This window comes from Balaenoptera musculus, chromosome 12 (genome assembly GCF_009873245.2).
Source record: "Balaenoptera musculus isolate JJ_BM4_2016_0621 chromosome 12, mBalMus1.pri.v3, whole genome shotgun sequence".
Classification (NCBI taxonomy): Eukaryota; Metazoa; Chordata; class Mammalia; order Artiodactyla; family Balaenopteridae; genus Balaenoptera; species Balaenoptera musculus.
Window position 1 is genome coordinate 422,914 of NC_045796.1, and position 17,229 is coordinate 440,142.

At 57.3% G+C, this 17,229-nt stretch overlaps 1 protein-coding gene across 1 annotated transcript; it reads left to right on the forward strand.

Moving 5' to 3' along the window:
• The first annotated feature begins 307 nt into the window (after positions 1–307).
• Positions 308–9,590, forward strand: DLL1 (delta like canonical Notch ligand 1). Its single transcript, XM_036872166.1, has 12 exons — positions 308–819; positions 1,426–1,845; positions 2,032–2,328; positions 3,052–3,112; positions 3,344–3,601; positions 5,372–5,432; positions 5,951–6,081; positions 6,203–6,372; positions 6,488–6,704; positions 7,835–8,621; positions 8,814–8,931; positions 9,028–9,590. Exons 2-12 carry the CDS (start codon positions 1,792–1,794, stop codon positions 9,031–9,033), a joined length of 2,160 nt encoding a protein of 719 aa, XP_036728061.1. The 5' UTR covers positions 308–819; positions 1,426–1,791; the 3' UTR covers positions 9,034–9,590.
• The last annotated feature ends 7,639 nt before the right edge of the window (positions 9,591–17,229 follow it).

Genomic DNA, 17,229 nt, shown 5'->3' on the forward strand with positions numbered 1-17,229 from the left:
AGCGCACAAAGAGCCACTGATTCAGCCTCGCACAATAACAGACTGCCTTAATGACAGCCACGCGAACGACACACACCAAACTCACTTTTTACCAAGCAGAGGGAGGCCGAGGGGGGAAGACACAGGAGAACGGGGCCGGAGACCCAGGAAAGGTGTCGGAGGCCGAGAATAGCGCCCGGAAGGGTGCGTGTGTGTTTTTGGGGCGGGGGGGGGGGCGGTGGTTTAAGGCGTCAGGATCCCGGGCGCTAGCCGGACCCCGCCCCCCAGCGGCCGCCGACCAGCGCGGGGACACCCCGAGCTCGCGGCAACAGGGTCCCCGGGGGCGCCGCGCTCGCCCCTGTGTTCCCAGACGCAGAGTCGCCGTCCTTGCCCGGAGACGTCTGGGTGTCAGACCTTCCCAAACTTCCCGAAACTGCCGCTGCCCTCTCGCCACTCTCTGCCCGCCGCTCGAGCCTGCCCCCTCCCTCTCGTGCCCGGTCCCCCGCCCCGGAGACTCCTCCTTAGGAAGAGGCTGCCCGGGAGAAGGGGCGGCCCACCGGGAACTGGGCCTCCGACTTCGCCCCCGCCGCCAGGCCCCGGCCGCGGCGCGCAACAGGGACGAAGGCGGGCGCCGCGGCGACCGGAGAGTTCCCGAGGCCGGACGCGGCCTCACCCGCCGGGTGGCTCTCGGCAGGGCAGGGGCGCAGCGCCACCCCCGCGGGTCCCGGGGCCTCTGCGAGCCTGTGGCCGGGAGGGCAGCGCCGGGGAGCCCGGGCGGCGGCACCAGCCTCGGGCGCAGAGGGGATTCTTGCGGTGGACGTTTTGCAGGAATGTAAATGAGTGCGTTTCGTGCGGTGGGGGGCTGGGGGCGGGGGCAGGGGAGGGCCGGGGGCGGGGAGGGTGGGGGCGGGGAGGAGGGTTGCACATTTTACAGCTCACTGACCATTTGGCGATCCATTGAGAGGAGGGTTTGGAAAAGTGGCTCCTTTGTGACAGCTCTCGCCAGATTGGGGGGCTGCTCATTTGCATCTCATTAGCCATGCGGGCGGCCGGCGGGATATAAGGCGGCGGCGCGGGGCGAGCCGGAGCCCCTGCGCGCCCGCGGAGCCCCGGCCGGCGCCGCACCGGACGCACAGCCTGGCGCGCAGCCTCCGCCGGGACCCGGTCCGGGACCCCGGGTGTTGACCTGGATGGCACTGGCTGGGTCCCTGGGAAAAACTCGGGTCCAGGGCGCTCCCCGGACCGCGGCCGCCGAGTGAGCCGGCCGGGCCGCACCCGCGGGCGCTCCGCCGGCTCCGGATTACCGCCTCGCGCGTGGGATTTCCAGACCCCGGCTCGCTAATCGGACTCGCGGGGAGCCCTGCAGCTCGTTGGGAATTGGGCTGAATAGCTGGACGCTTTCTCTCCTTTTTTTCTTTCTTTCTTCCCTTTTTTTTTCCTGCGAAGAATCTTGAGACAAAACCAGGAAGCAGACGACCCCTACCTACTCGTGGATTGGAAGAAAGAGGGGAAAACCGAAAGTTGCCGCGCCAGAAGCAATCTCTCCGGGGAGCCCTTTTTTTTTTTTTTTTTTTTTCCTCGCGCATCCCCGGAGCCGCAGTCGCCTCCGCAGGGAGGATCTAAGGAACCTCGGCCTCCGAAAGAGCCGGAGACCGACCCTTGAGGAAAGAAGTCCGGATAATCCCAGCCCGAGGCAAAGCGGCGGCGCTTTCCTGCCCGCGCTCCTGGAGACACGTTCCTCCCCGAGCACTCCCTGGCGATTTCAGAAGAGAAGGGGGGCGCGAGGAGAGCGAGCGCGGCCGGCGGTGCACCATGGGCCGGCGGTGCGCCCTGGCCCTCGCCGTGCTCTCGGCCCTGCTGTGCCAGGTAAGTTGCCAGGCGGGGTCCTAAGGGCCGCGCCGTCAGGTAGGCTGTCAGCGGGGCTCTCCGGCTCCCTGTGGCGCCAGGTGGGGGGACCCGGGGCGCGGGCCGCGCGGGGGGCAGGGCCCGGGGCAGGACGCGGCCGGGCGGGCTCCCCGCGCCCGGAGCCCCACGCCCTAGCCTCGCCCGCAGGTCTGGAGCTCCGGGGTGTTCGAGCTGAAGCTGCAGGAGTTCGTCAACAAGAAGGGGCTGCTGGGGAACCGCAACTGCTGCCGCGGGGGCGCGGGGCCGCCGCCGTGCGCCTGCAGGACTTTCTTCCGCGTGTGCCTCAAGCACTACCAGGCCAGCGTGTCCCCCGAGCCTCCCTGCACCTACGGCAGCGCCGTCACGCCGGTGCTGGGCGTCGACTCCTTCAGCCTCCCGGACGGCACGGGCGCGGACCCCGCCTTCAGCAACCCCATCCGCTTCCCCTTTGGCTTCACCTGGCCGGTGAGCGCCGCACCTGCGGGCGCGGGGCGGGCGGGGCGGGCGGCAGGTGGGCAGGGAGGCGGCCGCCAACCCTGCTCCGGGGCGCGGCGGGGGCGCGCGGCTGGGCCTGGGCAGGTGGGCGCCGCGGTCCGCGGGGGCCTGGGGCATTGACTCCACGCCCGGGTGATCTGCAGGCGGCGGCGGCGGCGTGGGGGGTGGGGGAGTGTGGGAGGTGACAGCCGAGGTAGAGTGAGGCAGAGAGGCTGAGGACCCAGGACATTTCCGTATCCGGTCTCTGCCCCTAGCCCCCAAGTTGAACGGGCCCCTTCACTTGGGAAAGTTCTAGTTCCCCAGCTCGTGGACCGGCTAGTTGTTCAGTCGCCCTCGCAGCCTGACAGCCCCCAGCCCCCTCTGCTTGGCTCCTTCACCAGAAGACTCCAGACAAGACCCTCCAACCCCGCCTGCTCCGCGCAATCGTTTTTCCTTTTTTCTTTTCTTTCTTTTTTTTTTTTTTTTTTTTTTACCGCGATATCCTGTATTAACAGGATGAAAAAACACGTCAGGAAACCACTCTTTAAAATGTTCTTCCATTTCCTTAAGGAAAGTGAAATCAGACAAGAGATGTACAGAGACCCTCCCCACGACACACTGCACACAGATCTGCGACGACTTGGTTGTCCCGAAAGCTTTGATTCTTTTTTAAACATTTCTGGTTTATCTTCTGTCTCTTCCCCCTTCCTCCAGGGAACCTTCTCTCTGATCATTGAAGCTCTCCACACTGATTCTCCTGATGACCTTGCAACAGGTAAAAACAAACCAAAAAACTCCCAAACTGTGCAAACTGCGTCTCCAGTTATTATGTGTTTGAGTTCACATCTCCCCAGAAACAAACGTCTGCGTCTTTCATTCTGCAAGTTGCTCTGGAAGGTTGAGGAGAAGGGTCTTCAGCCTCCTTGCCCAGCATCCTTTCCACCTCCCTCACTCCCCAAGCCTCTGGGTTCCCAGTCAGAGCCAACAGACCGTCCTCTTCCTGCAGAGAACCCGGAAAGACTCATCAGCCGCCTGGCCACGCAGAGGCACCTGACGGTGGGCGAGGAGTGGTCCCAGGACCTGCACAGCAGCGGCCGCACAGACCTCAAGTATTCCTACCGGTTTGTGTGTGACGAACACTACTTTGGGGAGGGCTGCTCCGTCTTCTGCCGCCCCCGCGACGACGCCTTCGGCCACTTCACCTGCGGGGAGAGAGGGGAGAAAGTCTGCAACCCTGGCTGGAAAGGCCAGTACTGCACTGAGCGTGAGTCCCTCCGGGAGGCCGCTACTCCCTCGGTCTCCCCCTCCCCGGGCCTGCGCTCCCCGGCGGTGGGGACATAGTCTCTGAGCTGCTGGCATCTTGGGACCTTAGCCCCGGAGAGATGTTCTGGTGGGGAAACCGGGGCCGGGGAGCCAGAGAGATTTGCTGAGACCTCACAGTTAGCCAGTGGCAGGTGGGGGTCAACTTAGACGTTTTAACTTCCGCTATGGGAAGCTGCCTTTCTTAATCAGGGAGGATTTTGGACACAGGGCCAGGGGTCAGGAAGTAAGCCTGAGGGAAGGGAGGGAGGAAGGAAGGGAGGAACAGAGAGGAGGCTGTGTGCAGGGCCTGCTTTTACCAAAGGAGTTCTCTTCGCCCAGACAGCTTCTCATTGAAAAGTGCTTCATTTTCTCTCCGGAGTTGGTGTGCTCAGCCTGTTTAAAAACATTCCACTGTTCGTGACATTTTCACTCGCAGGGTCTATGGACGTGGGTGGGTGTGTTTTGAGGCCTGGGCCTGTCAACCCTGCTTGGGGAGGGCTCTGCTTGTCCTGCTTGCGGGATGCTCACATAGCACCCTGCCTGGGATGGGGGACATGCCTTTACGAGAGTGACTTAGGCCCTGCCTGCCCGTAGTTCTGTATTCTGCAGGCAGGCAGGGCAGCTGCACAGGTGCAGGGGGAGTAGGAGGGTTGTGCGGACCAGCTGGCTCCTGGGCCTGGTTCAGCTGGACCCCAGTCGCCTCACTGCCACCTCGAACTCTAGGTGTCAGGTGGGGTGGGTCCTAGAGCTCCCCAGAAACCCCAGGGAACTTTCCTTCTGCCGCTGAGCCTGGGAACCTTCTCTGGCAGGACAGAACCTCTCGCTGGGAGGTGCAGTTTCTCAGTTTTGATTTGCACCTACCTACAGCGTCATGGTCGCTCGGCCGGCTCAGCTTTCCACAGCTCCTTTGAGCTCGTCTTGGCCTGAGCTGGCTCTGTTGTCTTTAAAACTTGTGGGGCGGCTTGTTAATGAGTTTCATAACCAGGAGAAGGAAGCCAGCTCGAAACCTCAGCCTCCAGCCTCCCCACCCCCTCCGGGACCTCTGGCCGGCCTGCCGCCTCCCTCCTGGCTACCCTCCCTCTCCTTCACCGTGGGGTTGCCATAAACTTAAACTTTTTTTCTTCTTATTCAAACACTGGAGTCTCTCCCCGCCCCCAGCTCGCGCGTGGCATCGATTAGGTCTCTCCGGGGATAGGCGGCCGGGACGCACGCCTGCGCCCATTGGTGGAAAGGGTGCACGTGTGTGTGTGTGTGTGTGGTGCACACGCTGGGGTGTGTGTGAGGGGTGGGGGCGCGGGGGCGAGGGGGAGGCCGGTATTGTTGCACTGGGGCAGCTGCGGGGAGAGAACAGACAATAGAGCAGCTGTCTGGCCCTGGTACTCTGCATACCAGCTGTCCACCCTTATCTACACACACACTTTCTGGGTATTAAGAGGTGGAGCTTTGTGCATAGAATTGGGAAGTGGGGGAGGAGGAGGGGGAAGGACTTCTGACCCTCTCTTAGAAGAAAAGGGGCCGGGTGGGGGTGGGCTTCCGCGCTCTTTTGTCCTGGAGCCGCTGTGTTAAGAAGAATGCTCCTCCTGGGCTGAGTGAAGTCCGCGGTGGTTACCGGGCAGGACGGTCGATGCCCGGGGCTCGGCGAGGCTCTGTGGCGGAGCTGGGCGCGGTCTGTAGCCCTGTTGTGCTGGGGGCCACCCTGGTGGGCTTGACCCTGTGCCTTTTCTCCTTGCAGCCATCTGCTTGCCGGGGTGCGATGAGCAGCATGGGTTTTGTGACAAGCCCGGGGAATGCAAGTAAGTTTGCAAAAGTTGCTCTTTTCTTTTTCTTGCTGTCCTTTTACACCTAGTGTATTAGTAAAGCATCTCTAGATGCTCTTTTGAAAACCTCAGGTAAGATTAGCTGGTTGGAGGGGGCTGTTTTTCTGTGTTTCTACTAAATAAATACATGGACGGGCATAGGGTCAAGGGTTGTCATCCATCTAAGCTCCTCGATGGTTGTGGAACTTACAGATGGAGATTTAAAAAGAATTGGCACAGAAGAGGAGAGAGTTTAGTTGGTTCTCAAACTTCGCAACACGTTAGAATTACCTAGAGATGCTGCCCTGGTTGGCCCTTGTACCCAGAGTCAGACGCTCTTGACGTGGGACGAAGGCATCCATGTGGTTTAAAGCTCCTGAGGACGGTCCAGTGTCCTGCCTCATTTGAGAACCAGCGGTGTTGATGCTGTTGGAAGCCAGTCTCTCATGAGTGGGAAAGGTGTTGCTAGGAACCCGGTAGCGTCAGCATCCACTGACTCTGTCCTCTCCTCTAAGGTGCAGAGTGGGCTGGCAGGGCCGGTACTGTGACCAGTGCATTCGGTACCCCGGCTGTCTCCATGGCACCTGCCAGCAGCCCTGGCAATGCAACTGCCAGGAAGGCTGGGGGGGCCTTTTCTGCAACCAGGGTAAGCCTCCCGTCCCCCACCAGGCAGCCTGTTTTCCCTGGCTCTGTCACGGGGAAGTACAGTCTCCCGAATTTAACCCTGGGCCTCCCTTCTCCTCCTCTTCCTGTCTCCACCCTCACAGACCTGAACTACTGCACACACCATAAGCCCTGCAAGAATGGGGCCACCTGCACCAACACGGGCCAGGGAAGCTACACTTGCTCTTGCCGGCCTGGGTACACGGGGGCCAACTGCGAGACGGAGGTGGACGAGTGCAGTGCCAGCCCCTGCAGGAATGGAGGGAGCTGCACGGTGAGTCTGGCCACCGTGGGCTCTCCTGCCGAACTGGGAACCCTGGTTTGAGACAGACCGTGTGGGTCCCTCGCAACGACGTAGGAAAGCTTTCTTCATCTTCTCCATTACTCAGGACCTCGAGAACAGCTACTCCTGCACCTGCCCGCCTGGCTTCTACGGCAGGATCTGCGAGCTGAGTGCCATGGTGTGTGCCGACGGCCCCTGCTTCAACGGGGGACGGTGCTCGGACAACCCCAAGGGAGGGTACACCTGCCGCTGCCCTGGGGGCTTCTCTGGCTTTAACTGTGAGAAGAAAATGGATTCCTGCAGTTCCTCACCCTGTTCCAATGGTAAGGGGGCCGCCTGACCCGTCCGAGACTTTGTCCAGAGGTCCACACTGGTGAGAACGCGTCAGAAGCGCATGAGTTTAGTTTCAGGCTGAGTTCATCGCTTTGTGAGTTGCCTTGAGTTTCAGAAGCCCTTTTGTCTGAACAGTGAGAAACTGTTCATAGCAATCTTATCCTCGAGTCTGGAAGCACCCAGGGAGCGAGGAAGGCAGGCAGGAGCGTTCCTTCTCCGCAGGGCCTGGCTCAGGTGGAGGTGCAATGACTTGCTCGCGGTCCTGCGGCACCTCGGGTGCCCGAGACTCCGAACGTCAGCGGGTCAGCCCCAGCGCCAGCCCAGCCGCTGCGCTTTTGGAGGGAAGCCCAGCTCTGCTCTGTCACCAAGCAGAGCCGTCTGCTGCCAAGGATGTATGGTCTCCACGAGTGGGTGGGATGCCCTAAGCAAACTCACAGAGGGGGGAAGCTGGGCCTCAGACAGGCTGGACCATTCTGGAAGCTTCTGGAGCTTCTGCGTTGGGTGTGATAATCGATGGAGAGGAATCAGCTTGCTTTGCTCTCCATATTCTGTACAGAAGGTGTGGCAGTCTTGGGGTCAAGCTCTTTCTCCTGTTTGTTTCCAGCCACTGAACCAATAGAGCGGTGGATGCTTCATGTTTAGAGGGGAAGAATAGGGAGGTTTAGCAGGCTTGGCTCTGGAAGGACAAAGACCAAACCCCAGCCTCCTCCCTCCCTTCCTTTCTTCTTTTCTCTTTCTTTCTGTTTCAAGTCTTACTTGTCACTAACTGTGTAACTGTGGGCAAGCACATCATCCTCTTTAAGCCTTGGTTTCCTCATCTGTAAACTGGGTCCTTTGTTGGCTTGCTGTGAAGGTGAATGCAGCACTGCAGGCAAAACGTTTTGCACGGTGCATGTCAGGAGGTATTAGCCTGTATTTTTTATGTAATTTATGGAGCTCGACCAGAAGTCCCACCCCGGCCCTCGCCGTGGGCTCGTGTTTGATGTATGTTGTCTTAAGCGGTGGCCTCTGTCCGGTCTGCCCCTGTGTCTCTGCTCTGGTGTGTGACGCAGCGGCCAGGGCAGCACGTGCTTCAGGGTATTTTCTGGGTGACAAGCCGCTGCCCTTGTCCATGTCCCAGGTGCACAGTGCGTAGACCTTGGCGATGCTTACGTCTGCCGCTGCCAGGCCGGCTTCTCTGGGAGGCATTGTGATGACAACCTGGACGACTGTGCCTCTTCCCCGTGTGCCAACGGCGGCACCTGCCGGGACGGCGCAAATGAGTATTCCTGCACCTGCCCCCCCGGGTACACGGGCAGGAACTGCAGCGCCCCCGTCAGCAGGTGTGAGCAGGCGCCCTGCCACAACGGGGCCACCTGCCACGAGCGGGCCCTCCGCTACCTGTGCGAGTGCGCCCGAGGCTACGGGGGCCCCAACTGCCAGTTCCTGCTGCCCCCGGGCCCTGTGGTGGTGGACCTCACCGAGCAGTACGCGGAGGGCCAAGCCGGCCCGTTCCCCTGGGTGGCCGTCGGCGCGGGCGTGGTCCTCGTCCTCACGCTGCTCCTGGGCTGCGCCGCCGCCGTGGTCTGCGTTCGGCTGAGGCTGCAGAAGCGCCGGCCGCCCGCCGACCCCTGCCCGGCGGAGGCAGAGACCATGAATAACCTGGCCAACCGCCAGCGGGAGAAGGACATCTCTGTCAGCGTCATCGGGGCCACGCAGATCAAGAACACCAACAAGAAGGTGGATCTCCACACGGAGCCCGGCACCGAGAAGAACAGCCTCAAGGCTTGCGACCCCGCCGTGGGCTATAAGCTGCTGCAGGGCCTCAAGGGTGCCGCTGCCACCGGGGAGCCCCCCAGCAAGCGTGATGCCAAGTGCCCGCCCCAGGGCTCTGCGGGGGAGGAGAAGAGCGCCCCGACCCTCCGGGGGTGCGTGCTGTGGGCCAGAGGGGACGGGCGGGGAGGCCAGCTGGGGAGGGGGCCCGACCCTCGGGGGGTGCCTCGGGCCAGGCTGGGCAGGGCAGGGGGACCAGCTGGCTGTGTTCCTCCGGGCTCTGGCCATTGTCCTGTTCAGAAACGTTTCCTCGTGTTGACTGTGGTTCCCTTTCATCTCCCTTCTAGTGGAGAAGCAGCTGAAAGAAAAAGGCCGGACTCTGTGTACTCCACTTCGAAAGACACAAAGTACCAGTCGGTGTACGTCATATCCGAGGAGAAGGACGAGTGTGTCATTGCAACTGAGGTCAGTGCGCGGCCGCCCGACCCACCTCAGCCTGGCCGGGTCGGGCCTGGGCCTCTGACCGGCGCTAACCTCCCCGCTGCCTCGTGGCCCCTCTAGGTGTAAAGCGGAGGTGAGGTGGCGAATTCCCGTTTCTCTTGGAATGCGTGACCCTCCAAGGATATGTCCCCGACGATGCTGCTGAGAGGAGCGGAGCTGCTCGTGACCTGCTGCTGGGAAGCCGGGCCCGCGTCCCGCGAGGGCCGGCCGGCCGGCGCTCCGGGCGCCTGCCGCACTGCCTTTTAGGACGTTTCCATTGCACTATGGACAGTTGCTTTTAAAAGATATATATTTAAATGAATGGACTTGATCACTACGTAAGAAGCACGCACTGCTTGAAGTGTATATTTTGGATTCTTATGAGCCAGTCTTTTCTTGAATTAGAATCACAAACACTGCCTTTATTGTCCTTTTTGATACTAAAATGTGTTTTTTCTAGGTGGAAAAAAATGTGCGTTATTTTTTGGATTTGTAAAAATATTTTTCATGATATCTGTAAAGCTTGAGTATTTTGTGATGTTCATTTTTATAATTTAAATTTTTGGTAAATATGTACAAAGGCACTTCGGGTCTATGTGACTATATTTTTTTGTATATAAATGTATTTATGGAAAATTGTGCAAATGTTATTTGAGTTTTTTTTTTTTTACTGTTTTGTTAATGAAGAAATTCCTTTTTAAAATATTTTTCCAAAATAAATATTATGAACGACATCCAGAGGTGTACTTACTCACCCCTCGTCAGAGCAGACTTTCGCTCACACTCGTCCGAGGCCGTGAGGACAGAAACGGCCTCTGCTTTTTTGGTTCTCAGGTCTTTGCATAGTTCCGTTGGATTGATGAAAAGCAACTTTCCTCACTCCTCTGCCCACCTCAAAGAACCCTCCAAGGGTTGCCATCAGGACAAGGAAGGGGCAGGTGTAGTGTTCCTGGTCGCTTGGTTCCCTGTGCATCCCCTGGGATGCATCCAGGGAAACCTGAGGGCACAGACACCCGCGCCTCACGTCTGGTCAGTGCTGAGAAGCCTCGGAGCTGGTCACCTTCCGTCTGAGCCTTATTTTTATCAGGACTGGAACAAAGCCTCATTTTGGATTAAATACCCACGAAGCACTTTAATGTTGCCATGACAAAGGCTTTCTGGTCCTAGAATAATACTTACTCATTCATTGGTTTGTGGGTTTATTTCTAGCTAATTCAAAAGAGTTAGTTGCCTCCTAATTCAACCACAGTTGCCATGGGACAGACAACAGCAATGATAAAAACACTCTTCTTGAGTGGTTACTACCGGCCAGGCCACGCCTCCACGTGAATTATCTCATTAATCCTCCGAGATAGTAGCTTTGTTACTCCCATTTTATAGCTGAGGAGACTGAGGCTTGGGGAGGTGAAGGTACTTGCTTGGGGTTGGTAAGTGGCAAAGTCAGCATTCAAATCTGGGCAGTCTGGCTCCAGACCCTGGTTTGATCATTATCTGTCAGAAACTCAGCTTCTTATTGAGAACAAGACAGGGATTTAACAGACCCCATCACTGGTGCCATTCAGTGGTTCCAAAGGATCTGTGCAGATGGTCAGCTCTCGAAGACAAGTTACTGTTGGGGAAAAGTGGTTTATTCCTGGGGTCAGAGGGGAACAGGCAGAGGGCTTAACTAATTAGAGGGAGGAGGTTGCCTTTGTCCCAGTGACTGTGATGAATTTATTCCGTTGGTCGTTATTGTACAGTCAGAAATTCTGGACTCTTCCTGCGGAGGAAACACAAAGCAAGTTATGTGTTAACCGGTCCTCATGCCCATCCTCGTGTGTGTAAAGGATGGAGATGCATGTGCAGTGGACTGGAGACCGAGAAAACAACATCAGGGGCCAGACGGCCCCCAGGAGCCACCCGGCTGGGGCTCCTGCATCTGAAACACAACCCCACCCATTCCCCACCCCTCTGGCTTGTTATTTTGGAATAACTGCTCACGGGCAGAAACTCCAGTGGAGAGATTGCATCCACGGAAAGAAGTCAGTGTCAGGGCCAAGTGCGGCTGAGGGAGATTCAGGCTTCTAACCCTCCTCCACACTCAAACTGTCCCCTGCTGACTTTAAGGGTTAGCAGCATATTCTAGAATAACTGAGGGCGTCACCAAGGTTTCTTTCGAGAGTCTACAGGATCTGGTGACAGAGTGGGGTGAACTCAATCCAGTTTACGCTTGTTGACCTGGAGTCATTCATAGCTCCCTCTCACTTTCAGCGGTGACCTGACTTGGATACTCAATTAAATGGCGTATCTATTTTCAAGAATATGGAACATTCTGGGATTCTTGCGAAGCCCATTCCATGAAAGAACCCAATGCACTTAAAGATAATCTCACTTTCATCTTTCCCAGCCTTCTAGTAAAATCAGGGAATAAATTCATCTTTCATCTAGGTAAGCAAGTAACACGGCAAACTGAGACTTAAAGGTGCAGCTTTGGAATTGCCAGCCAATTGGCAGTTGGTGCACGTGGTTCCCTGGGTCCCTCCTGAGACTTACGTTTTAATTGGACATTTAACCAGATGGTCCCTCAGCTTTCAGGGTTTATGTCATTTGCAGGGGGAAATTCAGGTACATTGACCAAAGACATCCACATAAACACACGGGTATTTACAGAAATATGCACAATTCACCGCCCAAGCGACGCCCAGCATGATTAGCCTTGCTAGGGACCAGGCAGGAAGGAGCATCGGTACCAAGAGCAAGGAGGTGAAAAGGCAGATCCCTTCAGCAGGGGCGAAGCTGGTGCTGGGCCTGTGCTCCCAAGGTCTGAGGAGCACTCGAGCGGGGGTGACACCTAACCAGGGCCCCGGCCTCCAGGCCTCAGCCCCACGCTCCAGGCACCGCCTTCCGGGACTTTGGTGAGACCGTAAGGAAGGCGGGGCGCACATACTTTTCCTTAGGCCTTTTTCCTTTAACTTTCCATAGGGACGTAATTTTGGACTTCCAGAAATTCTGCAAAGAATTCTCGTTATGACGATGGATGTCACGTCCATCCTCCTTCCATCCTGACTGGTTGGCCGTCTGCAGTCAGGACGAGCGGTCCTTCCCTGTCCACAGCAGTGTAGGTGCCGGCGTTTCTCAGTGGCTCACAGTCTGCTGCTGCCCCACGGTGGGGTGGTTCCCACCCTCCCGGCTGTGTCTTACCTTCAGGCTCACAAGCCCTCCTGGCCCAGCTCTGGAGCTGGTCCCCCTCAGTAACCCTGGTTCCATCAGTGGAGGAGGGAGACAACCTGTTTCTCATTTTGTGCCCTCGTGAGCCTGACAGCAGCCGGCAGTTACCGAGACGTAAAGTGTGTGACCCGTGTACAAGTCCCAAACAGGCCCTTGAGCGAGTGTGACTCAGGTGCATGCTCTGCGTCGTTGAGTAGACGGCCAGCGACACAGTGGAGGAAGTATTTTTGCCAAGAGAATTGAACTTGAATCTGGTCAGACGCCTTGATCGAGTCACCTGTTGACAGGAGTCCAGGGGGCTGAGGACACAGTCCGGACACCAGTAGGATCTGCTTGGCCGAGTCCAGGGCAGAAGGAGAGGGATGAGGGGACCCACAGATTAGAAGCGACTTAGTTAGAAAACAGTTTAAAAATTCATGAGCCGACTGGAGCGATGTAAAGCCCGACTGGATGTTTAATGATGTTAAGCGGTACTTGTAAATTTTTTAGATGTGAGAGGTTATTACTGTTAAGTTGAACAAAAAAGAGTACTTAACTTTTAGAGAAAAATTCTGAAATATTATGGATGAAACAGTATTATGTCTGGGATTTACTTAAAGATAACGAGACGGGGAGCTGGCAGCGGGCGGGGTGCAGGTGAAACACGAGGGCTGCTAGCGGACAGTCGCGGGGCTGGCTGTGGGTGCACGGAGGAGCTGGCTGCACCCTTCTCGCCCCTTGTGTGTGTGTTGGAAACTTTCCATAACTAAAAGCATTAAGATGACTTACACAGTGAGTGCACGCACCCCGGTGACACACTCACAGGTGCGCGTGTAACACTGTGTCTCGTAGATGTGCGAGCACAGTGGGCTTTAGGGAGGTCTCCGGTCTTTGCACGTTCAGATGACAAATCTTGTGAGACCGAACCAAGCCAATCCGACGGCTCGAGACGCAGCGGGCTTTGCTCAGGGCTTTGGTGCCAGATCCAGGCCCTGCCCCTGCTGGCCGGGCTCAGTGACTGTCAACTCTGCTGAAAAATGACGGTCTTTCCTGAGCAGCTTTGCGAGGACCCCGTTCTCCACGTGGCTCCAGGGGCTCCCAGAGCACAAACCCGAGAGCGTCGTTCCTGCTAAAACCAGCTAACATCTGCTTTTAGCACAGAGTTCAAAATCCTCACCTTGGTCTCTCAGGCCTCGGTGTAATCTGGCTCCTGGCCGTCTTTCTGCCTCGGTTTGTGTCATTCTCTCCCCTGTCCCTTCAGCGCTCAGCTCCAGCCACCCTGGCCGTCGGCATGCGGCTCTGCACCCCTCCCCGGCTCCGAGACTTGGCTGTCACCTCCCGCCTGCTGGGCCGTGCTGCCGACAGGGAAGACCCCGCTGGGCCTCCAGCTGGGGTACCTGGCCTGTCGCAGCACTGTCTGTCCTCTGGCCGGCCTGCGGCTGAGTGTGTGTGGCGACTTGTGGAAGGCCTGTGCGTCCCGGGGGGCGGGCAGGGCTCGCACCACCTCCAGGCCCAGACTGGAGCTTGAGCGAGAGCCGTCGTCTGTGCACGCTTACCGCACAGGAGGGAAACGTGCACAAGTGTGTGAGGATTTGGTCATGACAGAAGTTTTATTCCTCCCAATGTGACTGGTACTTTGGGACCATAGCATGAAGCCAAACATAGATATGAACTGAGTGGGAGACCATATTACTTTGTTTTTATTCTAACAAGTAAAAGGTCACCTAGACACAGAGTGTGCTGTGAGGATGTTTGCTTGGTATCCAGCCAACGAAGCCATAGGCAGTTAGTAATTTCTTAGGCTGTGAATTTTGTAGAAAAACTGTACGGAAGTTAAACGATTTTCCTAAACGGCAGCTGCTGGATGTCTGTAGAAACACTGAAAAGAAGAGCGGGACTTGGAACTCGGGCTGAGCTGGGCCCCAAACGTGTGGGTGTGCGTCTGTGGGACGTCAAGCCACACGCGACAGGTGTGCGCACCACGGTACACTCGACCGTGTCAGGCAGTTGTCATCTGGAAGTAATTCGGAGACAAACTTTATAAAGATGATCCGTGTCCATGCAGAATATCAGCATTTCCCCCCAGAGCAACCTTGAATTACATCCATTTGCTCGAATAAACCAATATTTCCACTTTGGAGAACCCTAACTGACCTGCATCACCCTGGGAGGCGGGGCGGCGTCGTCCTTGCCTTTTCTTGCTAGCAAGACTGGAAAAACAACCACACTCTCTTTCTCATCTTTCTTGTTTCTTAAGAAAACATCCACTGCTTGCTCCGCATCTGGCATTTGCTGATTCCGCATTATGGAGATTATAACCTTAAAAGAAACGGCGGTGGTGTCCCTGAAGGTGCCAGCATTTTAAGAGGTACTGCGACACAAGAATCAGGATCTCTTTGTTTTCTGAAGCACACGAATGAACAGCGATGACGTCATGGGCAGCACTCCTAAAAAGGGAACCGGGTTCAGGGTAAGAGGAGAGAGTCCAAACCAGAAGGGAGAGGATCCACGTGGGACCAAGGCATCGCCCGCAGCCTCGGAAGACTGGCCGGGCTGGTGGTGGGTTGTTGTGGCGACTGAATGTCCTTGTGATGTGACCTCTGAAAACCACATAAACGTACAGTGGAAACAAGCATGAAGACCTAGAAAGCTGCGGGCCTGCTCAGGTTCAAATTCTCCACCACCAATTTCTGCTGGCTACGTCTGTGCTACACACGCACTGGCTTCTACCTCTCATGTGCTCCAATCAATATTAACAAAAAGTTAATAAATCTTTAAGTTAACTTGAACTTGAAAAAGACTGGACCAGAAGGGAGAGTGTCAGTCCTGGGCACTTGACCAGAACCTTCGTGGCTTGTGAACTCGCATCTTCGGAGACGGAATTGGAAGCTGAGACTCCCTGGGGCTGCCGTCAGTGCCTTGCCTACTGCGCCCCTTCTGCTTCTGGAGACTGCTCCCTCTCTCTGTTGAGGGCCAGGCCTCTGGTGGACGTGGGGTTTCTGACGCAGTTGGGAGAACAGGATGGGAGTGGCCGAGGAGGTGGCCTCTCCCAAGCGGCTGCACAGAGGGATTAGGACGCAGCCAAGGTGCCCCTGCTCTTCCTCGTGCTGTTCCTTGTGGCGTCTGCGTGAACTTTCATCAGTCGCCACCAAGACCAGGGTCACGGGGCGATGGGTTGGGACCAGGTGGGGAGGCAAGATGGGGGCTCAGGCTGAGGGGTCAGGGGCGGCGAGAGGCCCAGAGGGCAGCTTTGCTTGAGTGGAATAAATGAAACTCTACAAGTCAGCCAGCAGGGATACAAAGGACCGTGCTCCTCCTTACCTGCTTCCACCCACCCCCCTCCTGGCTGTTGGCAGAGAAAATATAAAGGCACCTGCTGCAGCACAAACCAGCAGGAGTTCTGGGTAGCGCGTCTATCGTGTTTCTCCTGACAATGCTGCCTCACCCCTCCAGGCCTTGCTCCATGCCCCTCATACCCTCCGTAACTTAAAAAGTTTTTGAGACCTAAAGACACCTTTTTAGACAGACCATCTGGTGAAAGCAAGGAGTTCTGCCTTGGTTCATTTCACCCGAATTCAGTTTACATCGGAGCACTTGGGCTGCACTGCTTCTCCCTCTGGGGCCTGAAGCTCCGGACACCTCACCGTGAGCATCGTGGGTCGGCCAGGTGGCTGCCTCTGGGGTTTGCTGACACCGTGGGAATCCCAGAGGACACGCCCCATGACCCCGTGGGAATCCCAGAGGACATGCCCCATGACCCCATGGAAACTCCCACAGGACACGCCCCGTGACACCGTGGCGGCGTTCGTGAAAGCTCCCAGCCTGCGGCTTCGTCAGCTGACATCGGGGACACAGCGCTGGGTCTTCTTTGCTGGAGGGTCAGCCGCAGGAGAACTTGGGAACACTCGCCGGACAGAGAAACAAGTGGGGTTTGCTGGCCTGTCGTCCTGCCTGAGCCCAGACGGCAGAGTCAGATGGTAGTTTTGTCTTCTGGTCGCAGCTGGAGACAAGCTGGAGGCCAGAAGTCCTGCGCCTGCGGTGCCGGCCACCCGGTTACTCTTTCTGCAGCCCTCGTGCACGAGGGGGAAGGGAGGCACTGTCCCTGCAGCCAGGGCACGGGCCGGGCACCGAGCCCACAGCCCGAGGGGCCCAGGGGAGTGGTCGGGTGGGACCTCGGGCCCACGTCGGCCATGGCATCAGCTGCTTGCGAGGTGGGATCTCTGTGTCGCCACTCTGCAGGCGGGGACACAGGTCACTGTCACAGGAGGCCGGCTCGAGTTCCTGTATGCTGAACACCTGCCCCCAGGCTCTTGGCATCTGACACAGCGAGATGGCGTTGGAGCAATTCTCCACTCAACGTTAGGGTTCAAATGATCTGATCACACTGATTAAATTAGGCTGTCATCACAAACCACCTTTTGACGCTGCGCTGTGCAGTCTGGTGTCAGTAAAGCGTTACTCTGCAAAAATAGAAGATTCAGGAGCGAGACACTGAAAATTGCACGGTACTCTAATTGTGAGTTGACGGGTGTCCGTGGCCAGAGGGAAACAGTTTCAGAATGACAGTGACTGCCGGCGTGTGGTCCCGCCAGGACCGGAAGTGAAAACGGCGGGCGTCAGTGCTGCAGAGGCGGCTTCCGTGCCCGCCGTGCCAGCCGCTTGGATGGCCGCGCAGAGGGTGATACCAGAGGGGCCCTGCCTGGGCCCAGATGCCGGCCAGAGGCCAGGGCCTCCCTCCTGCCCTTTAGGGTCAAGCCTCCAATCCGCTCCCCAGACGTCCACCCCGAACCGGGGTCCCTGCTCTGCACCAAGTACATTTCATTTAATCCTTATTTTCAGAGGTGGAGGTTGAAGCCCAAGGTCACAGCACCAACAGAGAGACCAAATCCCAGAGGTTTCTGAGCTTCCCCCACCGCACGGCTTCCCGGTGGCCAGTGGCAACATTTAAACATCTTTTGAAAAGGATTTTTAACGTGCTGCTGTAGTTCTCGGATTCTAAGTGGGAGACACAATTTCTATCCTATCAGCAGGGAAACGGAGGCTGGGGCTACCTGTCTCCGGTCCACAGGGCCTCTCCCTGAGTCCCCGTATGTCCCC